Below are 24,451 nucleotides of genomic sequence, written 5' to 3'. Positions count from 1 at the left end.
TAGCGATCGATTATCGAAATACTGTATCCCCCGTCTGCTAATCAAATTTATGAAAATCTGGAATTATGATCCGGACTTGTAATTTACAACATTTTCGTGATATTCTACTCAAGCTGAGATCACCATCGACATTAAGGGTACGACACGAAAGTTAGATAATGAATTATATCCCCAAGTTATCGTTAACACCAAGTCACTCATTGCCAATCCACAACTCATACCATGCTTAAAATACAAATATTGTTCATACCAGATATTTGTTTAAGATTAAAGTGCATGATGTGGTTAATTTTAAGTACGACTGTTTCGTAGATTGTCAGCAGTTCTTGTAATCTTTTGCATATTTAGTTACAAAGAGTTTCCAGCGATTCAACATCAGACAGTGATGAGGATGAAGGTCCTAGATTTCCGGGGGCTAAAACAAACTGGACTGAGAAACTCAAATTTAGACATTCCGATGATATTAAACCTCTCCCCGTGTATCGTGTGATGGATAATTATGGTAAAGTTATTGACCCAGAACAAGAGCCAAAGGTTTGTATAATTGCATTTTTAATGGCATTCCAAGATAACGATTTTCTCATTAATTTGCCTTCTGAGTCGATTTCAAAGATTTTTTATTCTTTTGCCCATGATGTGTTTCTGCATTCTAGAACTTATTCCTCCTGTGACTTATATATTTAAATGATTACCTATTGCATTTCGTGGCCAACAGCTGGACAAGGATATGCTATTAAAAATGTACAAAACCATGACGCTGCTCCGACAAATGGACTTGATTTTATACGATTCTCAGAGACAAGGTAGAATCTCATTTTATATGACCAGTCATGGAGAAGAGGCCACGCACATTGGCAGTGCGGCAGCAGTCAATGACAAGGACCTCGTATTCGGACAATACCGAGAAACAGGTTTGCTATCATCTACAAGATATAATGGGATTGAAAGTTACCTGTACCTTTGTCCTGCCGATTGAAGGGTGATTCTCTATTTTGTAACTTCTGCAGGAGTCCTTATGTGGAGGGGGTTCAGCCTCCTGCAGTTTGTGAATCAGTGCTTCGGCAACAAAAGAGATCAGGGCAAGGGGAAACAAATGCCCGTTCACTATGGATCTAAGGAGCTTCATTTTGTGACAATATCCTCTCCACTGGCAACTCAACTCCCACAAGGTATACATCTTTCAGCTGTGAGCACACATGCATAAACACCATTGTGTGTTACCTTCATAATTCCTCTAATGGAGATGTTGGGTATTCAAACTTTCATGCTTATTTTTCCACCTCAAGATCATTTTGAATGGGGATAAAAAAATCCATAAAGTGTAATTAGAAAACAGGTTAAATTGAAACTAAAGTAATTTTGTATTGTAATCTTAATAAGGGTAGTTGATTGTGTGTACAGATCCTCAATTATTTTGCTGACTCCCCACTATTACTTATGATTTCCAATTGATTATATGCAGCAGTTTCTCAATTTATCGCTTATTATATGGAAAACTCATTTCATTCAAAAGACCTATCATATTCTTGTTTTCACCATGCCTCAATTAGTGCTCATTAGAAGGGAAAAAGAAAATAAGATCCATGAAATGTTCACTGTTTGGTCGCACTGAGGGTATTTTCAGACGAATGACACTCTGATTTTATTGTCTTGGGAGGAATCAGTTCAGATTAGACTTACTGTCAATCCTCATATTTTTTTATTTTTTTTTCAAAATATATTTTAGTACCCTGCAAGCCACTGCTGGGGTGTGTAACAGGGGGTGCTTATACACCAGGCTAATTTACCCCTACTGTGGTCAGACAATGTTACTCCGATCCCTTATTGGGCGTGGAAAAAATGACATCTTAAATCTATCTGTTTATTGATATGATCTTTCACCTACTGTAGTACGACAGGGATAATGAAACATTTTCAATATCATTGCTAAAGAGACACCCTTTCTAATTTATGCTAGAGACTTAATATGTAATTTGACCTTCGCTCCATTAAGTGATTCCCAGCCTAGATCCTCTAATATTTTGGATATGCTACTTAGTTTATCATTACAAAGTTTAACAAATCTCGCTCCTCTATGCTGAACGCAATCGAATTCGTCAGTTAGTCCAACTTCATGAGGATCCCATTTATGCTAGTAGAATATTCTAAATGAGTCCTAACAAGCAAATGATAACATTTCTTTTGGATCTTTTATTCATATTTCCCCAATACTCTTTGAGCAAATCCTAATTTTTGTTATTTTTATTCATTGATGGGTGATATCCACTTGAATGAATTGTATCTCCTCGTCTTAGTAGGGCATTCCATCAACATTTCACCATATGCTTGCCCTCTGAAAAAAATCGCCCATAAGAGAAAATTATTTTAACTTATCATACCCCTTGTATTCATATTGTTTTCTCTGTACATCTACATTCTTGATCATTATGTACTATTATTATTATTGGAGTAAATTGCAGTTCACTTATTTCTTTGTTTACCACTCTGATGTGAATGTACAGGTTGCAATTGTCACCATCATCACTTATAATCAGTAATTAGTGTTATAAAACCTTCAATAGAAGGATCCTGGTTAATTTAGTATCTGAATCTACCAATAAATTGTCTTCCATTGTACGTAATGACTCCGTGGTCATACATATTTTCACCGTTTAAATGAAGAATAAACTTTCATCCTGATACATGTATCAAAGATTTCATTTTTTAATCTAAGGACCAACTTGTCTTACTAATTAAATAAATTATCAGGACTAGCTGCAATGGTTCATAAATGCTTGGATCACACAATTTGCTTAATGATTTGAAATAAATGAAAATTGTTTTTTTAAATTTTGGAAGGATATTAGCAAATTTGAGATGTTGTCAAAATTGTATGATTAGCTCCATTCTCCCACTATTTAGGAGAGATTGTGACAATAAAATAAGAGATATTAGAAAATATATTTGTGATTGACAGTGTGGGAACAATGGACGCAAGATTTCTTTTTTCCCAAATATTGATAAGGGATCAATATGACTGCAAACTATACTGCTAAGAGGAAAAATGATAAAAGTAGCCTATTATATAGTAAGTTTGCTTAACACTTATTCTGTTGTTATTAATGGTAGCATCAAGTCTTACACGTGCATAGAAATATTTATTGGCAACTAACTTGACTCAAATGTTGCATACACAGCATAGGTTGTAGGGTACCTTTGATATTGATCTGCATGGTACTGTGGGTAACCTTACAGGAGAGAAGCTAGTCAGCATAGATACCCCAGAATATGCAATTAATAAATTTCTTGCTCCTTGAATTATACGTCATTAGTATTTATAGTATGGGACATGGTAGTCCAGGGGTAGAGGGTTGGACTACTGACCTAATGGTCTGAGTTCAATTCCCAGGGAAGCCTCTCTGGGCGCCCTAAGCTTCACCCAAGCTATGTGATTTTTCGGGTGCCAGATCTTCCTGGGAAACCATACAAACCGGCACATGGAAAGAAAGTGGTTCCCCTACTCTGATGTGTGAATTTCACACACCGTCGGGCTTAGTACTGGGTGAACTCTACCATCACCTACTAAACCGACCTTCAGGTTTATAACTGTGTTGATGGATTTTTTTAAAGAGTATATATAATAAGGAATGATTTGGTTTGCCATCCCATTAACCTTAGATTACAGTTGTGTATCTAATGAATACGAAGGTAAAGTTTTTTTTTAATTTCTCAGCGGTAGGTGCTGCTTATGCCTATAAACGTGCCAAAAATGGCCTTTGTGTCATCACTTACTTTGGAGAGGGTGCCGCTAGCGAGGGAGATGCCCATGCCGCCTTGAATTTCTCAGCCACTCTGCGCTGTCCCATCATATTCTTCTGGTGAGCCATTTTCTTTTTATAGGTAATATTCTTTTATTCCAGGAACATTTTTTCTGTATATTTGGGGTAAAGTTGATTAGGCTTGATTTTGGGGTTCTCGAAAAAAATGAACATTCAGGTACATTAGAATTAATTCTCATAAAAGTCAACATTCCATTCATTCATTTCACCAGATTAGTTGATGCAGAGATAATTACCTTCCTTGATGGCAAAGGAGGCTCATGGGCATGGACGCTTACGTAACGTGAGATGCGATGGAGAATTTATGCCATAAATTTAGAATTAAAATTACTCTTTTCTATCTGAGATGAACTTAGTAGTTAAATCACATTATTAGAAGGTATGAGATAGTTGTTTAAGTGCGGTTTGGTATGTGCGAATAAATTTTTATTTCTGATAAAAGAAAAATATTGATTACTTGGAGTAATAATGACTATTGAATAATAATGCATTGGGTTGAGTAGAAAACAAACTAGTTTTGAGTTATGTATTAGTAAAAACTGCAACACAGTTCTTAAGAAGAGGGAAGAGTTAAGTCCTGGGATGTTTGTTTTTTTATTTATATGCAAGATACATATTTTAGTTATTATTTAGGAAAGGTGCCTTTTATGTTGAAAAGTAGGGTCTATAATTGTATATAAGTTCCATATGAGTAAAATTTATTAAATATTGAGCGTTTACAGTTCAAGGCTTCATGTTGATGATAGTCTTAGTGCTTTCAATGCCTTACCCTTGACAGCCTGTTTATTCACATGGGAAACATTCCTTGTCAAAGGTTAAGCTCCTTATCAAGCACAAGGGCTTTGCTGTTAGAATAAGTCAACGCAAGCAAATCAAGGCAGACGTCCTAATTTCTGTCATTTAGTATAATTCGTGGATGTCTCCATTTTTCGGGTTCCCGCCGCGTTGGTTGTCATGGTTGACGACAGTTTCGCCTGGATTCCACCAGGCGTCTTCAGGTCGAAGTGCCGATATCATTTTGGCTGCCCTTATATAGCCCTCGCTCTCTCGCTGCTGCGTTGTGATTGGTTGGTTTCTGGAACACTCTCTTCCAGGCGTTCGTCAGGTGGTAACCGTCTTCCCGGTTGAAATTTCTCGGCGTTTTTGTGATCTCAATTGATTCTCTAATCAGCCGAGGATAGTATCTTTTTTCCTTGGTGATTATCTCGGCTTCGTCAAATTTGATGTCGTGTCCGGGTTCGCTCCAGGCATGCTCGGCGACTGCTGATAGGCTGAATTTCTTATTCTTCGTTGCCCTCTTGTGTTCTTGCAGTCGGGTCTTCATGGACCTGCATGTCTCGCCGATATACGATTTGCCGCAAGAGCAAGGCACGCGGTACACACCTTCGAGAAGACCTTTCGGGATCTTGTCCTTGGGCCTTGGAATTATCTGGCTTATTTTGGTCACGCAGTTAAATCTTGTGACAATGTCTTTCTTCTTCAGGACCCTCGAGATCTTTTCGCTTGTGCCGGCGACGTAGGGGATGATGGCATAGGTTCCTGGCTTGTCAGTTTGATGTTTCTCCTTGTCGGGTGTCTGGTGGCGTTTTTCCACTTTAGCGTTCCTTTTCAGGACCAATTCTTCTTTGTATCCATTTATCTTCAGTGCCGTCATCAAATGTTCCTTTTCCTTGGCCAATGATTCTGCATCCGAAAGTTTGTATGCGCGATGCAGGAGTGTTGCCACGAGTGATGCCTTCTGGGACGGGTGATGATGTGAGTGGGCGTTCAGGTAGCGGTCAGTATGGGTGGCCTTCCTGTATACTGAGTGGCCGATACTCCCGTTGGTCCTCCTCTTCACCATTATGTCCAAAAACGGGATTTGGTTGTCTTTTTCGGTCTCCATAGTGAATTGTATTGCCGGATGCTGAGAGTTGAGGTGCTCCAGGAATCTCTGCAGTTCTTCAGGTCCATGTGGCCAAATAACGAACGTGTCGTCCACGTATCTTAGCCATAACTTTGGTTTTTTATCATGGGATTTGATCGCCGTTTGTTCGAATTTTTCCATATAGATGTCTGCTATCACCGGGGATAGGGGTGAGCCCATTGCCGCTCCTTCGCGTTGTTCGAAGAAACTCCCGCTCCAAAGGAAGTAGGAGTTCCGTAGGCAGTACTCTATCAGCTGCGGATGATCCTCTGGAATGCCGGATTTTGTGAGCTCTTTGATCATGTCCACCGATTCTTGAATTGGGACGTTTGTGAAGAGTGATGCAACGTCGAAGCTGACTAAGATGTCGTTGGGGCTGATAGTAATCTTCTTCAATATTTCGATGAAATGAGTGGAGTCTCTCACGAAAGATGAGGTTTGTCCGACGTAAGGTTGAAGTGACTGTGCTAAGTATTTGGACAGTCTATAGGTTGGTCCGTCTATTTGGCTGACTATTGGCCTGAGGGGCACCCCTTCTTTGTGGACTTTGGGTAATCCATATAGTCTTGGTGGCTTGGCCGCAGATGGGAACAGACGTGTTTGATGTTCCCGTGGAATGGTAGAATTCTTTATCAGCGCCCTGGTGTCTCGCTCCGCTTTTGCAGTGGGATCCGAACGAAGTTTTCTGTAAGTGGAGTCTTCCAGCATACGGGAAATCTTCATTTCGTAGTCACCTCTCTTCATGAGGACCGTGGAGTTTCCCTTGTCCGCTGGGAGTATGAGAATGTTTTCGTTCCCGCGGAGATCGGATAAGGCTCGTCGTTCGGCTCCCGTGATGTTCATTTTGGGTGGTCTTGCGTTCCGGAGAATGCGGGCAACATCTTCTCTAATTTCATCGGCGTCTCCCTTCGGAAGCTTCCGGATGGCATATTCCACTTCTGTGACGATTTCTTCCTTTGGTATTTTCGTTGGAGCAATAGCGAAATTCAGTCCTTTCGATAAAATCGAGATGTGAGCATTGGTCAGTTGGTAGTCCGTAAAGTTGATGACTGAACGGTCCTTTTCGGGGCCATGACCCAAACTGCTGGGATGTTGTCGGTCGGATAGTTTTTCGAATTTCCTGATCTGCGTCTCCCGCACTGCAGTTTCAGTATTCCGGGATGAGTCGTGGGTTATTGTCTCTATTGTGTCCCAATCAGTGGCGTTGAGTTTGGCGCCCAATTCCAGATGAATTCGTAGAAGTTCTTCCGAGCACAGGTGGAGGGAGTGGCGTGTGTGCCGTACCCTTTCCCTGAGTAGTGCCTCGCTGGTCCGGCGGAGAATTCTTCTGGCGGCCTTGGTGTTGAGGTGATGCTTTACTTCCACACAGCACGGTAGAGTGTTGGTGTCTCGGCAGCGTTGGAGAAAGGCTAAGGAGGAGAGAAGCCTCCCCTTCTTCTTGCGCAACTTCTCAAATCTTCGTATCTTACTGTGCGTTTCCTCCCCGTAGAGGCGTATAATGTTGGATCGTAGTCTTCCGTGGCGTTCAGGATTCGTGGATGTCTCCATTTTTCGGGTTCCCGCCGCGTTGGTACCCGACCCCTGGGCCAGGGGCAAAGTTATGGCTAAGATACGTGGACGACACGTTCGTTATTTGGCCACATGGACCTGAAGAACTGCAGAGATTCCTGGAGCACCTCAACTCTCAGCATCCGGCAATACAATTCACTATGGAGACCGAAAAAGACAACCAAATCCCGTTTTTGGACATAATGGTGAAGAGGAGGACCAACGGGAGTATCGGCCACTCAGTATACAGGAAGGCCACCCATACTGACCGCTACCTGAACGCCCACTCACATCATCACCCGTCCCAGAAGGCATCACTCGTGGCAACACTCCTGCATCGCGCATACAAACTTTCGGATGCAGAATCATTGGCCAAGGAAAAGGAACATTTGATGACGGCACTGAAGATAAATGGATACAAAGAAGAATGGGTCCTGAAAAGGACCGCTAAAGTGGAAAAACGCCACCAGACACCCGACAAGGAGAAACATGAAACTGACAAGCCAGGAACCTATGCCATCATCCCCTACGTCGCCGGCACAAGCGAAAAGATCTCGAGGGTCCTGAAGAAGAAAGACATTGTCACAAGATTTAACTGCGTGACCAAAATAAGCCAGATAATTCCAAGGCCCAAGGACAAGATCCCGAAAGGTCTTCTCGAAGGTGTGTACCGCGTGCCTTGCTCTTGCGGCAAATCGTATATCGGCGAGACATGCAGGTCCATGAAGACCCGACTGCAAGAACACAAGAGGGCAACGAAGAATAAGAAATTCAGCCTATCAGCAGTCGCCGAGCATGCCTGGAGCGAACCCGGACACGACATCAAATTTGACGAAGCCGAGATAATCACCAAGGAAAAAAGATACTATCCTCGGCTGATTAGAGAATCAATTGAGATCACAAAAACGCCGAGAAATTTCAACCGGGAAGACGGTTACCACCTGACGAACGCCTGGAAGAGAGTGTTCCAGAAACCAACCAATCACAACGCAGCAGCGAGAGAGCGAGGGCTATATAAGCGCAGCCAAAATGATATCGGCACTTCGACCTGAAGACGCCTGGTGGAATCCAGGCGAAACTGTCGTCAACCATGACAACCAACGCGGCGGGAACCCGAAAAATGGAGACATCCACGAATCCTGAACGCCACGGAAGACTACGATCCAACATTTAGTATAATTATCAACAATTACTTCAATTCAAATTTCTATCTGTGGGTTTAAAACAACCTTTAATTATATTCCAGTCGTAATAATGGATATGCTATATCAACACCATCGAAGGAGCAATATTGTGGAGATGCTATTGGAGGGAGAGGTCCAGCATATGGAATACCAACGATAAGAGTGGATGGGAATGATGTGCTAGCAGTGTACAATGCAACAGAAGCAGCAAGGTCACTCAGTCTCAAGGATGGAGGAGGGCCTGTGCTCATCGAAGCAATGACATACAGGTGAGTCAGGTTATTTCATGTATGCTCAAGGATAATGCCATCCCCACCAGCATCACGTGGGGAATCAGGGAAAAATCGTGGTGAATCACTCATTCCCTCATTCTGGAGCCCTTGGTCAACCATTCCACTAAAGCTCTGTGCTCAAAAAATCTATGGCTGCTGTCTAGTTGGCCCTGAGAGGAAAAGGAAAGAGGGAGTGGCATCAAAATAAGCTATTTTATCTCATAAAACATTACCTGCCCTTTCACCCTACAGAAGTGTCGTGTTCTTCCAATGCATGTTTTTGGTTGTTTTAAAAGGGCAAGTTTGAGAGATACCTTATTCGTGTCTAAAATTTATAGCATTGTCAACATTCAGTGGGACAGGCCTTGCCTTGCTCATTTGCAGGTGACGGCTGGTTGGTAGATAATTTCTATTTTAACAGTTATCTCTATTAAAATTTATCATAATACAGGTTGCGGGAACGTAACTTCCTTTTTTTTTCAATTTAATTTGCCTCATTAATTTTCCAATAGGTATCTCTTTTGCAAACAAGAATAGAAAAAAAACTCGTATAACCAGTAAAATACATAATTTAGTGTTGATTCTTGTTCTAAAATCCTGCCTGAACTGTTATTCATTTAACCAAATCCCTACCATTTCCAATATCATATTTTATGTGCGACTTGTGGTTTCATTTGTGATCGTTAAATTTTCCTAAAAATTTAAAAGTATTGTAATATCTGCATTCAGGCAAGCATCAACTCTCAATGAGGTTGAACTCCAGCAAATATGATGTTAACATTTCTTTATGTACAGGGTACAGACAGCAATGTTAATCACATCCAATTTGCAGTCCTAAGTTCAGAAAGGGAAGGCAGGAGAAATAAAAATGTATGCTTCCAAAACAAAAGACAAATTTGATGATTTAACTGTAAGACATTCACCGCAAAGTTGACAAATGTAAACAAATGCATCTTGTCAATTTGGGCTAATGGTGGAATATATTGCTGAACATGTGAGACATATCAATGCTTGGTGATGTAATGGGTGAGGAATATGGGTACCTTAACTCCATAAACAGCAAGACAAAATTGGGACTTAAAATATTTTAATCAATAAGACAAAGCAGTTTTATAAAACTTCTGCATTCCTTTTGGTCCTGATTCTTGTTGACAAGGCTAGGGGCTTGGATCAGCCATGTGGCCACACAGCAAAGTAGCAATTCAACATTATTACACACACATTTGGCATTGCTTGGAACATTTTGAAAGGAAATCAACATCCAATCTGAACAGTCATAGGAGGAGGACCATGTCCGGGGGAAAAACTGGTCACTGGTAACCCCGATCTGTGTTCTGGCTTGAAATTCTGGTCTTTTTACTATCATCCACTTTATTTGTAGCAAGTTATCATTTCAATTACAATTATTTTTAGCATTGTGTTAAACATATTTCCACAGGTTAGGCCACCACAGCACATCCGATGACAGCACCGCTTATAGGCCAGCTGAGGAGATTCAGAATTGGGAGTCACCCTCATGGGGTCATCCCATAGCAAGAATGAACCAGTACCTCGTGGGCAAAGGCCTTTGGGATGAAGCGATGGAGGAGAAGTGGAGGAAGGATGCAAAACAACAGGTGTGACTCTACAGCTTGTTTTTTTCAAAGATGCCATTAGAAATCAAAGTTTTTACATTACAATCAATGCTTGATACATTACATACAGCAGGTGTTGAGGTATCAGCTCTGGAAAAAATACTCTTAATGAATGATGCATGATTAACTGACTGGTTATGAGTGTGCAGAAAACTTAAGAAAGGTAGCTATGTTCAGTGTTAATTCATTCTGAAAACTTAATTTTAAATTGAAATTTTCTCTTCAGATGTCACGAGAATGCTTCGTATTTTTTTGTATATAATTAAAAGTTAAGTTTTGGGAATGAGTAAAAAAGATTTTGGTATAGAAATGCATAAATACCTGGATTTTATATTTTTTCTTGCAATATAAATAATTTAAGCCCTTTAAACAAATTGACTTCTGATGTGAAACCGTTTTCCACAACTTTTAAACTGGAAAGTGTAACAACAATATGTTAATCAGGTTGTTGCAATGGAAAAATTTACTTCTCCAATGTTCAGTGTGTTAATCCCAGTTTATGAAAATTCAAAAGCCAAGAAGAGGAAACAGTTGGTGCCCAGTGTTTCCTTAGAGTGAATTTCTTTTGCGGCTTTTAATTGATAGTTGAATTAAAGACTATCATGTATCTATTGAAATAAATAAACCTTAAACCTTAGGTTTTTTGAGGGGATACACCATGCAGATATCTCCTTTAGCACCCTTAAGGAACTTTGCACAAAATGTATTTGTATGAAATTTTGCCAGAGTTCCATTACAGAGATAATCTATGATATCTTTCTATTTAAAATGTGTATGGTTGTCATCTTCTGTGGAAGTAATCATTTATGTTTTTTTCCGATTCATGTGTCTATGAGCATAATGAATTTAATAGTTCGAACTGCTGCTGAATTCGTCAGTAACCTGAAGTAGTCAGTAGGCTGTATGAGATACATCGTTTCAAGCAATGGAAGCTATAAGTGTAACCAATAGACATTTTGAATTCAGAATAATGTGATGCAAGTTCATAAATTCATGTTGGCTCACATATTTCCAGCTTGGAAGAACCTACTAGTTTTTTTTCTGTTTATTATGAGTTTTCTACTTTGAAATTTATGCCTAATTATTGCCATTAATTCACGCGGCTATGAAAATCCAGCTTTTTGGGATTTGTCTTTCCTCATGAACAACGTTCCTAAAGATTTCTTAGGTTTCACACCAGGTAGCATCGAAGTACATTATGGTTGACTACGCAGTCAATATTAATCTTTATCCAGTAGACAACATACCATAGTTTGCCAATCCTTTGAAACATCAAAATTGCTATCAATGCTATCTTTTCTGAAAGCTGAAAAATCATTGTTAACAGTCCAGATATGTCATTTCACTGTACATCAGACTTCTTAGTGATTCATCTCCAAAATAAATTGGAAGCTTTAAGTAACTAATCATGCAATGCAGCCTTTTTTAGTGATAAAAATTATTGAAAACATGGAAAACTTTTTTTTTTATTTTTAGACAGGTCTCAACTTTTTCTTGTTCCTCTTTCAGATAATCCAAGCACTCCTGGCTGGAGAAAAAGTCACTAAACTGGATTGGAAGGAAATGTTCACCGATGTTTACCATGACTTGCCCGTGGATCTACAGTAAGCCCCTATTTTATCTCTGAATGCTAATTCTGCATTTATTTTGCCTGTTGCACCATGCTTCATTTGAACATGAGGGATAGTAATGCTGTAGCAGTAAAGAAAATTCTTTAGATTCCATATTTCAATTTACCACATAAAAGTATGAAATGCGGATTTTTATCCTACGAAAAAATCTGAAGAATGATAAAAAGATCTCTATTCAAAGTATTCTCCATTTCTAGTTAGACATATTTCCCATCTTTAGGACAATTTTTATGGATACCACACCAGTACAAATCTTTCCCTTATGTGGTACCATTCATCAAGCCATTTTTTCCCCATCTTCGTACGAACCTAACTGCCGCTCAGTAAGTGCATGATGACCCATCAATGCACACAAGTGGTAATCGGAAGGAGCGAAGTCTGGTGGGTAAGCCACATGAGGTAGAACTTCCGAGCCGAATGTTTACAACATGTCGCGAACTGAATTAACCGTATGTGATGGAGCATTTTCATGCATAAAGATGAACTTGTGTTGCCTCTTTTGGTATTCTGGTCTTTTTTCAAGCAGTGAATGGTTCAAATTGAACAATTGTTGTCGGTAGTGTTATATATTAACCGTTTCACGAGGGTTTTATGAGCTCATAATGGACCACACCCTTCTGGTCCCGCCGCACATTGAGTATTGTCTTTCTACCAAAGCGATTCAATCTTGCAGTCGATGTGGATGGTGCACCTGGATCTACCCGTTATTTTTTGTCCTTGGGATTCTCAAAATAAATTCACTTTTCATCCCCAATAACGATATGATGAAAAAAACGACTTCCTTTTGTATTGTGCAAACAAAATTTCACATGTGTTTTTGAGAGGCAGATGGAGAGGTGCACCTCTCCATCTGCCTGTCATTCAACTCATGTGGTACCCATCTGCCGGTCTTCTGAATCTTTCCCATCTCTCATAGGCGATTGGAAACAGCTTGTTGACTGATGCTCAATTGCCCTGCAAGTTGTTTTTGGTGGTTGTTCCGTGCTCCTTGTCTGCAACATCTAAGTCACCACTTCTGATATGCTGAAACCATTGTTCATACGTATCTTGCAATGGAGCATGTTCACCATTAGCTTCTCAAAGTATCAAAATGATTCACCAGCGGTTTTCTTCAAATGAAAAAAAAATTAATGCCGTCCACGATTCCTCTTTGTTTGGTTAAAATTTCCATATATTTTGAACACAGCAATACAGCATTATTCAAACGCTCTTTCAATTTATCACTCATGTGCATCCGACTCTTGTTGATGGCACCTCAAAATGGTATAAGTGTCAAATCTTATACCACAAGCTACCTTGGTTTACCATCTGTTGTTTGAAATCCACATTTCATACTTGTATACCTGGTATCTGTTACAATGTTCTATTGTTCATCATTCGTATCCTTTTCTTTCAGCAGAAGAATAAAAATGAAGGAATATTTTTAAGTTGTAAAGGGTTTTGCGCTTAAATCCAGACAAGTTTCAATTTGAATTTCCTGCCAAATCGTAGTTGTACTGGAAATCGCGATTGGCATTCTTGAAAGCTATAAGCATCTAGCAAACAATCATACCCTCAAAATGGCCGAGATGTTACATACAATTGCGGAGTACAATCGAAGAGCCATTATTATCATAAGTGTTTGCGCTGGGCATTACATTGTGAAATAGTTCAATTCTCCTGGTACCCCAGATCAACTGTTTACGATATTGTGGCTAATTTTAATGCTTCAAAGAAGTCTGGGGAAGGTTTTGCTAACCAGGCGAGGAAATTTCATCCAAAGAAAACCCATGTTTGTCTAGATTTAAATGCCGCACCCTGTATAATTATTGACCATGCATGATAATATTTTAATGGGTTATAGATTAATGTACTTAATAAGAAAATCGCTGAAGTCTTTTGGACTCTCAAATTCCATCTACCCATTTCCAAATTATTCTTATTTCACCCAAATTTTCAAATGCTTAAGAGTTTATAAAGTAGTCCTTAAATATTCCTGTTGGTTATTTGCTGTCATTATTGTACTTGTTATTTAATCTTGATTGACTTTGTTCATTCAGTTTGTTTCTGTTTGGCTAATATATATATTTATATATATATATATTTATATAATTGAATGCCTCCGTTATCATAAGAAGATCAGCAACACAATATCGATAAAATACTAAATTGGTAGTGTCAACAGAGAGGATTATAGTTTCGCATTTACTGGATATTGTGATGTTCTTATATTTTTTACATCACATAATCGATAGAGACTTTCTAAGTGTCTCAATAATGCCTGAAACCAATTTACCTATTATTTCTCCCGTCTAATGTACTCGAGCTATGTTAACAATCTGCTCTGATTCTTTCCACTCCGTCAGCTGCTCGTGACCACTTTTAAGTAACTTTTTTCCATTACAGGAAGCAAATGGAAAGCATGGAGGATCATTTGAAGAAATATGGAGAGCATTACCCTTTGAAAAACTTCATTTCGGCACCTTAAACAAGCAAAGTGCAGCATCGGAAGCCGTTTGAATAAGAAAATGTTATTGCCTTATATTTTTTAATGAAGTGTTTAAGTTGTTATATGTTTGGTATCAAATTTTGCCTAAATTGTAACTTTTATAACAATGGGGCTCTTAAGCCATAGTAAAAAAATATATATTTTTACAAAAAAAATTGTCATTTTTATGCATGGTTATTTTCAAAATAACTTAGTAGGCAAGTGGGTAACAATTACTCAAACACATCAGTCTGCCTAATATCCTTTGAAATGAAAGAACCACCAACTCACCAGTTTAAAAATAGCGTCAATATTTCCTTCTGTGGCTGTGGAAGTACATATGCATCATTCGGCACTTCGCTATCAACAGTCTTGAAGATTGTGATTCAACAATAATGACTTGATCGGCTAACCAGCTGATTTCACCAGGCTCTGTACATATTTTTCAGGAGTTAAATGCACATGGAAGAACAAGGATTATCATATACCAAATTGTCACATTACGAAATATACTGACATCAATGGTCAGGCTTTAGTTATAATTGGTGGCAGGCCATGGCTCAATGCTTTTGCTTCTGTGAACTTACCTAGCACATTCGCATGTTAAAGCATCGGAGAATATACATATTACCAATTCATTTCATATTAACATCAGAGAATTCAATGAAGTGAAGCCTGAAAGTGTTAACTATACATGTGATTATACCTTTCCATTCTCCCTGTGGTGTGCAGTGGATGAACTTGCTCTTTTCCACACCCATTTCACGTGGTATCATTTATTCCCTGTCCATTATTTTAGTCATACTCTGTCCCCGTAATTTCTTGAGATGGACTAATTTTAAGTCACTGAGTTTATAGTTCCCTCACACTTAGCCAATGATTTGCTTAGGGTCATTACCTGGTGTATAGTGGCCCACTCATTTCCTGGAATTTTGAAATTCTCACTTTCCTACTCTTCTGGCTCACTTTTGTCCGTGGTTGTGCCGATTTTCAAGTTTTCCATCATCACCATGAGTACTGAACGTGTCTCTGTTAACAAAAAAAAAAGTTTTGCAAAGATGATATTGTGGATATGTTACCTGTATCAGATAAAGAGTGTGAAATGTGAGCGGTTAATATTTTTTCTAGCTCTTCAAATCCAAGTTTTTGTAACGAAAATGATTAAGTATTCCATTGTTCCCGGCTCAACTTTGTGGAAGTTCATGTTCATTAAATGAAGAACACAATGTATATTTCCACTGTTCTTTATTTATGTACAACGACTTTCAATGCTAGGGCGTCATCATCAGGTACAAATTAATCAAGTCGCGGTCCATTTATATACCATTTATGAGGGAGAAGAGGGATGGGTGACAGAGGGGGGATAAGGAAGGGAAAAAATGGGGTTGCGACCAGCGTTGATGGGAAGGGGGAGAGGGGTGTTAAGCATCAGGAAAGGTAATTGGTGGGTTCACTGTGGGGGGGGGAGGGGGGGTGTTCTTCATTTAATGGAGGAAAGTGATTCTTGAAAGTTTGTATGAAAACCAGTGATGCAACTATTAGCAAAATATGGTGTCTAGCAAAAATTCAATCTTCTGGCTTGGAAAATTTGTAAGGTGTTTCTATTAATCCCTGAGGAATAAGCACATGACATTTCCATGAAAAAATTCTACCAACCGGAAGGGAAACCAAATCCTAAAGACCATTAACTTGTAAGTGCAGCAAAAGAATAATAAGAGACAAGATATTGGTGACCTGACTGAGAAAAAACAGTGTATTAATTTGAAGAATGTTTCAAAGATTGCCATATTTCAGCGTTTATTAAAAATTGTTCGTCTTAAATTAATAAAAAGAACTTTTCTGTGAATTAAATCCAAGAATCTAGATTAATCTATCATTATTTACATAAATTTGAAATCAGTAAAGGAAAAGGTTATGGAGACAGCACACCCTCACTTTTCGCCGCATTTGACCAGAAGGTTTCGAGATGGTGAGCCACAGCAAAACAGTTAATTTCAATTTTCACATGAATAAGCTTGAGTTTTCTTCGGACAGGCATCCACCCTAGGCTTGGATGCTTACATTGCCATAAAAGATGACATAAATTAAACTAACACACAGATTGAGAGGATTGGCTATAGGCATACATTGGTGCAATGCAAGAATTACAAAGGGTAAAAATCAATCGCCTTGACTGGGATTTGAAGCCGGATCCCTGGATATCCTGCCAAATGCTTAAGCCAGATAAGCTACCGAGGCATCCTCTTACACACCGAAATTTTTTAAGTCTTTTTTATAGGAACAAGATGTCATTACGAAATACCAGATATACTTCACAGGTATTCATAGATGGGTACATTATATTGCGGTTAAAGCCAAACTTTAATTATTAATTTTTCAATTATTAATTTTAAAAATACACATGTGCTGACAGACAGTGTCAGGTGGCACGCAAGTCCCAAATAACCACAAAAGATAATAGATAAAAATCAGACTTCAAAACACAAATCTCTTTAACAAAACAAGCGAATCCTCATCTCATTTATATCCATCAATCAGCAAGAAGAAGAAAAAAAGATAAATTAAAAAAAATCAAGCTATTACATATAATAAATACACCACACATCAATCAAATTATTACATATAAACCTTACATCTTTTCTTAAAACTATACACTCTGCTAGGAAAGGGCTCAAATTTAAACACTAAGAGTGTTTACTTTTGCAAATGCATGTACAGTATTTCATGACAACATCTTGTTCCCTTAAACCCCTGAAAATTTGGGAGTGTAAATAGACTCCATCCAGCAGCTTAACTGGGTAAAGAACTTGGCCGAACATCGAGGGATCCAGGTTTGAATCCCGGTCAAGCCAAATTGATTTCTACACTTTAAAAAGTGTTGCATTGGAATGCACATTAACGGATGACTAAATTAAAAGTTTATGTTGCGGTACCTCCCCGAGTTTCTTTGAACATACATTGAATGATTGATGTTAATTGGTTCCTAAAAGACATGATATGTATAGAATATATCACATTGCTTGCAAATGTTTCAGACACACAAATAAAAATGGAGTTTGAAAGCAAAAAATTTGGCACTTTCTCCAACGCATTGGAATATTACATTTTCAATTGGTGGTTCATGGGAAAACAAAACATCTGCCATACAGAATGATTTTTATTCGCTCAGTAATTTATGAAATTATTTATCCACATGAATATTCTATCCTAAACAATAAAATAATCAAGCCGTCACGAAGGAATATCGAACTTTTGATACAATTGTGCAGGGACCTTCATTATGTTTGCACTGTGTATAGAAAAGAAATCATAAATGCCTAGGCAGTTCGTAAAGGTCTTTTAAACTTGAAGAAGAATTTAAGTCCAATCATAAACATATTTTTAATAACATGCATTATGGAAACAATTTTGAAAAATTTGATGAAATACTTGAAATTGCTGAATAAAAATAGTTTCGTCCATGGAAAATTACATCATTTGGCAAGCTAATTCACCATATTTGGTTCAGATCGATTCCTAAAATCAGTAGACTCTTCCTCATCCAAAAATAAACCAGTACAAAATATATTATGGGTACTGTCTTAAAAAGTTTATTTTTATATTAGAAATGGTTGGCATTAAAAGTATCGGGAAAATTTTCAGAAAAAAAGATATATTTTAGATATAGCTATAATGCCTCAAAATTCTTCAAAGAACACCCCATGAGCATCGACTAACTTTTGCCAGCTGCTTTTCCACGACTGGAAGGCAGGCAGAAGGTCCTTAAGGGTACACATTCAAGCTTCTTTGATAGCAATAATGGTCCCATGGTGGTGTCCTTTGGGGGAGGATTTCACTTTTGGGAACAGGAAATAATCTACCGATGCCAGACAGGACTGTAGGGGGCTGGGAATCGTCATGATGCCATTGCAGATGGTAAGTCATCCTAAGCAAAAAGTCCATCTTAAGCAAACTCTCGATTCAGCTCTTAATCGTCCGTCAAGACCTTTGGGTGGAGTTTATCACAGATTCCATCACCAAATTATCAGAGATAATGGTGTGGACTGTCATCTTATCAATACCAATACGATCTGCGATCATACGCACACTTTATCGACGTTCTGAATTCAGCACTTCATGAACGCGTCAGGAAAAATTTGTTACCAATACTTTTTATACAAACCTTGTAAAGAAATCCTTATTACGATAAAAATTACATGCTGAATTAAATGGTTTTCTCGTGTCAACTATAATTCATTCATACATTTAGAGAACTTTTTCCATCTGTCCATGTAGAAGAAGGATACATTCCAATTGCTCTAGTTTCACTCCTCAAATTGTGCCTTCAGCTTGTCTCTTCCACACAGGGAAGGATATTAATTTTTTCCTCGTTGATGCTCTAATTATTGTCCATGAAGTACTTTGGCTGTTTAGCATTCTGAGTTGCTTGCAGGTGCTGTCACATTTTTGCAACTAATGCAAACCACATCATATCAATTTCTTCACCATTCATCTTGACTCTTTTCGTGCCCAATTCTTACGCTTATTTCATTTCATCTTCTAGATATACATTGAATAGTGATGGCAAGAAATTGCAACCTAGTTAAACACCTTGGTTTATTTCGGCTTTAACTACAAAATTGCTAATTGACTACAAAATAGTCAATAAAAACTCTTCCTCTCACAATTCCCAACACCTTTAAGTATATTCTATTGTTTCAGGCTTCACTTCGTGGAAGTAATTAATATCCATTACTAAAAAAGAAAGAAAGACTCGTACTTTTCCACAGATTTTATTATACGGTACAACGCGTTTCACCGTATAATAAAATCTGTGGAAAAGTACGAGTCTTTCTTTCTTTTTTAGTAATGGACCTTTAAGTAGTTCCGCATGAATGTTTACTAACCTCACAGCCTTATTTTATTTTATTTCCCTAAGAGCCCCTTCAATCTCACTGTCGGGTAAGCCTGGCCCTAAACTATCCTCATCTACATCACACTCTCTTTCCATGTCTAACATTCCTATCTCTTTACCATGCAGTTCTTCTATATATTCCTTCCATCTTTCTTAGATCCTGTCTGGTTCAACCGATAATTTTTCTGACTCACCTTAGACTGTTTGGACTATTTTCCATACCAATTTCACCCTTCCTCTGCGAACTTTCCATATCCTTGAACTGCCTATTCCACCACATTTATTTTGCCCTATTTGTTACCCACCTCAGTTTATTATTTAACTCTTTATACTTCCTTCTACCCAATTATGTACTTACATTCTTCCATTTCCTTCTCTCATCTATCTTTCTAATCATCTTCTACGTAATCCATGGTTTCCTTGCCCATTTCCTATTCTTATAGCTTCCTTAAATGCTTTTGATATTTTTTTAAAATATGTTCCCATTTTGCTCACACATGATTTTCTCTACAGACCGTTAATACTTCTTCCTTTTTGATCCATTGATTCACCAATAAGGTGTGTGGCAGGGGGTGTGGTACGACAGGTCATGCAGAACCAGAAAGCAAGAAGGGGAAAAGATTAATGAAGCTTCCATCATGCACATTGAAGTCCCAATCCATAGACGCGACATTAAGAAATATGTATCCTTCTGATGATTGCTTGTGGCAATACCCCCACAGAGAGAGGGATGAAGGGTGAAAGAGGTGAAACATTGCAGTTCACATATTCATATCTTTTCTTGGATTTTTCAGAATGCTTGAAATTTCACAAAAGATTCATAACTGTGCATTTGATGATCAATGAAACACAGTGATGAAAAGGAGACTGCTGAAGAAGATACGCGGAAAGACGAAGAAGGAATCAGGAGGTACTTATGCAGAAGAATAGGAAGAGGAAAAATGACCATATGGAGAGACCTCTACAGCAGAAAAGAAGAACTACAGATCGATTAGGCACATCTTGAGGCACACTGCACGTGTTAGAAACTTTATAGTAGGGAAGGTCACGGAAAGTAGACCAAGAGACAAGTAACGCAAGATAAATTAAGAAGGTATAAATAGAGAAACCATCAAGGACTGAGAAAGAATTACTACACTGAATGGAGAAAAATGGTCAATGGCTGCAGTAAAAATCAATCTTAGGAATGAAAAACTGATCCATATGATGTCTTTCACTCACCCCCTTACCCCAACCAACCCTTGCTTTCTACCTTTAGTAAAGAGTAGGCTAATGCTAACGCCGGGTTTCTCTCCACCCTTCATCCTTTCCTGTCCATCCCTAATGGCGCCAATGACCTCAGCTGTCAGTCGCCTCCCCTAAATACTACTACTTTCTTCTACATTGGTTTAAGGGGTGCACAGAAAGGGGGAAGTGATGTCTTGACCTAGGCAATGTGATCACCACAGTGTCTTCAAACCACTGGTTTTACACCAGAGCCCATGACCGTCCCTTCACTATACAATCCGCATACTAACTTTATATGGCGCAGCCTAACAATTCAGCTGTTATCCCATCCTAATACCTTCCTCAACACATTTTCTACTCACCTAGGATACAGAATTATTTTTGCCTTTGACTTGAGCCTCCCTGAACTAGAGTGCTCTGTTACTTGTGACATTTATTATTGTGAATTCTCATTATTCAACAGCCTAATAGGTGATGTAAACTTCTTAAGTATAGAAATACATCTAATCAGATAATGTAGCCAAACAAATAATGTACACAGATAATAATGTGTAGTGCCTGGGTCCAACAAAAACCTATTGCTAATAATAATCAATGTTCAAATTCTTTTTCCCATAGCTGGCCACGAAAAAATATAAAAAAGTGTGAATCTTAATCAAGAATTTTTAAGAGATTACAATTACGCTGAATTTAAATGATTTTCACCAGTGTTGTTTTTCATTATTACTTTACTGATCTGACTCAGACTTTACAATGATAAATGGATTTCTAAAGGTATTTGAGGCTACACTTAGCTTCCTCCAACGACTGGAATTCTATGTAAGACTAAGAGAAGAAGTGTCTTCAGTTTAAAAATTGAATCAAAGATGTCATGAATATATTCTATTGTTTCAGGCTTCACTTCGTGGAAGTATTTAATATCCATACTAAAAAGAAAGACTCATACTTTTCCACAGATTTTATTATACGGTACAACGCATTTTACCGACTTGCGGCATCATCAGGCATTGCGGCATCGCCAAGCATTTGCTAGAATTAGACCACAGCAGTGACTTTGTCCCAGAGATATTACACACACTCCCAAAAGATTAAAAATGGACGCTCTCGAGCAATTAGAGATAAGAAGGTACTTGGTAAACCCCAACACGACACTTTGTAATGAGCAATAGTTCCCATACCCCTCCCCTCTCCTCTCCGAGAAACTAGCCTGGAAATGGTCAAAACAACCCATCAATGCACCTGAGAGCCCCCACCCCTCTCAGGTCCTTCCAACCCTCCCCGCCCCCACTCTGTCCAGAGGGTATATATTCTTGCTCTGTCTGTTTTGCAAATTTGTACCTGATGATACCGAAAGTCGGTGAAACGCATCGTACTGTAGAATAAAATCTGAGGAAAAGTACGTGTCTTTCTTTTTAGTATGGATGTCATGAATATTTAATTGGGTATAGTTTTAACATTGGAATGATGACGGATTCACTAGTATCACTAGTAGGATGGGTATTATAACACCAGCTTGATTTTCCCTCCAACCAGAATACCCTGGCTATGCCATGGTTGATGATGCCTGGGTCATCGTTCATGAAACAATGAAAAACATAGGAAAACTATGGACTCAAAACAAAACGAATAAGTTTAAAAAAATTAAACATCTCACTTCCTTCCAATATTTAATAATATGGTGCTTCAATGCTCCACTACGCAAAAGAATCCTCCAGTCCTCTGCTATGCGAAATTCCCCAATGGCAATTTACACTACTATTGGTAATCTAACAATTAATATAGGTTTTTAATGGACACAAGCTACCAAATGACATTGACAATATCCTTGTCTCTCCTAACAAAACACAGCCCAACATCCTACTCTATAAGCCCCCTTTCATCTCGGCATGCTTCCTTCTTCCCTTCATATCGCCCAACATCCCAATTCTATTTCTGCCCCTCCCTTGTTTTTCTAACATTCTCCCCTCTATAAGTCTTCAATATCCCACTGCTGATCAAAATGCTTTCCATCCATTTTTTTCTATCTTCTTAAGATTTCTCCCAACAACACCTCTCACCATACCCAGCACTTCCTGATTTGTTTTCCTTTCCATCCATTTCACCTTCTCCACTCACATTATTTCCAAAGCCTCCAATCTACACCTATCATCATTGTTCAGTGAGCATGTTTCCGCACCATATCATGGTTTCAACTAACCTTTATTAAACATCTTTGGTCAGCGCCCCTATCATCGATTCCTCCTCCTAGTGAAAGCCTCTTTGCCCGAGCCACTTCTCATTTAATCTCTATGACACTGACCATTTTGGTCCAAACAATTCAGAGATATAAGCTGTTCCAAAGGCTCTAGTTTTAGCCCTCCTTTTTTAACGTTTAGCTCAGCCTTTCTCTTTCTCGAAAACCACATAACCTTAGTATTATTTACATTTTTTCTCATACCATGTCAATTGCACTTGATTTCCAATTCACTCAGCAACACTTGCAACCCCTTGGCTGACGGACAAATTAAAGCTTGACCACCAGCAAACCTTTCTAATTCTGTGAATTCCCCACCAACTTTTACTTTTATCTGCGGTTCTTTCCATGCCTCTTTAATCATTTCCTACACATATACGTTGAACAGCAATGGTGATAATGGACAACCCTGCCTTACTGCTCTTCCTAATAATGCCCATCTGAACTTTCCATCTCCCAATCGCACCAGATACATGTAACTGTAGTTGACTAGTCTACTCCTATTATCTGCAATAAAATCATTACAGCCAAATTACCACCATTACTCAAATATACTAACTTTAACCAGAGAGTTGTACACTAATTTTCATTACAATAGTTTAATCACAACAAAAAACTAAGCCATTATAAAAATTCCTTTAAAATAATATAAAGGAATAATAAAATAAAATATTCCTAAATAATAAAATATCTGCCATATTGAAATTGCATCATTCTTGTTCAACAATGTCTATTTAACCCAAAGAAGAGAATTTCTCTTTGAAAATGAAAATCTTTATATTTTTCAAATACACAACTTACACCATCAACCTTCATTCTCTTCCTCACAAAACTTTCATATATTGTTAACCCCCAGAATTATTGGTTGCCTTTTAACGATTCACACTTAAGATCAAGTGACCAATCGATACATGTATACCCAACCAAATGATTGTACATAATATCCGAACATGAATACATACCTGATGCCATTGAATAATGCTACATTTTTAAGCACCTGATAAAATAAATTATTTCCATTCAGAGGCACATCAATATGGCAACTTATACAAATATCTGTAGAGTTAATGTTATACAACATAGTTTGCAACACAAAACTAAGGGTATTAAACATATGTTGCTCGCACCAAAAATTTCAGGACAGCAACTTCTCAGCCCCCATCCACAACTGCCACTGAACACTTAAAAGAGCCAGTATTCCAACAACTACCCAACCGGTAGCTCGGAATGTACCATTAATTGGAAATATTTGCCCGTATACATTAGTAAAAAATGGTTTCATGTGGCTAAGGCACTCCATCTAGAATGTCAGACTTGGCTATATAAGTGCCTGGGCTTCAGCTTAGCATAGCGATTGGTTTTTGGCATCAAAATATAAGGTCATACAAGTATTAACCATGAGACTATTCAATTCATTGGCCATATTTAACATTATGCTATGAATTATTTTGTGCTTACATCGACAAAAAGTATGTATTCCAGGCAGAGTACTTATGAACTTTTCTTGTCCTAGATCCAGTCTTATGGGTGTATTACTTCTGCATGTGTTCATTTGGATTGATATTCAAACATTTCTTACAAGAATCTCCTAATCCAGCATACATACGGAGCAACGCTAACATGGGTGCCAGCTTTGG

The 24,451-nt window shown here is 38.3% G+C and overlaps 1 protein-coding gene across 1 annotated transcript; it reads left to right on the top strand.

Annotated features, from left to right (window-relative positions):
* The first annotated feature begins 1 nt into the window (after window position 1).
* BckdhA (Branched chain keto acid dehydrogenase E1 subunit alpha) lies at window positions 2–14,622 on the top strand. The gene is made up of 9 exons (XM_071589138.1): window positions 2–137; window positions 349–534; window positions 716–911; window positions 1,008–1,169; window positions 3,713–3,857; window positions 8,519–8,725; window positions 10,167–10,344; window positions 11,872–11,966; window positions 14,379–14,622. The coding sequence occupies exons 1-9, from the start codon at window positions 66–68 to the stop codon at window positions 14,458–14,460; spliced, it is 1,323 nt and encodes a 440-aa protein (XP_071445239.1). The 5' UTR covers window positions 2–65; the 3' UTR covers window positions 14,461–14,622.
* Window positions 14,623–24,451: the final 9,829 nt, after the last annotated feature.

Source organism: Hetaerina americana, unplaced genomic scaffold, assembly GCF_022747635.1.
Source record: "Hetaerina americana unplaced genomic scaffold, ioHetAmer1.1.p SCAF_33, whole genome shotgun sequence".
In the NCBI taxonomy this organism is placed as follows: domain Eukaryota; kingdom Metazoa; phylum Arthropoda; class Insecta; order Odonata; family Calopterygidae; genus Hetaerina; species Hetaerina americana.
Note: the sequence above shows the minus strand (reverse complement) of the source record. Positions and strands in the feature narration are given on the sequence as shown.

Excerpts from the sequence above, each read along its gene's own strand:
- BckdhA (XM_071589138.1), top strand. The coding sequence starts at position 66 with ATGATCCGGACTTGTAATTTACAACATTTTCGTGATATTCTACTCAAG. Across the intron at positions 1,170-3,712 it reads GGCAACTCAACTCCCACAAG|CGGTAGGTGCTGCTTATGCC; the intron begins GTATACATCTTT and ends TTAATTTCTCAG. Across the intron at positions 8,726-10,166 it reads ATCGAAGCAATGACATACAG|GTTAGGCCACCACAGCACAT; the intron begins GTGAGTCAGGTT and ends ATATTTCCACAG.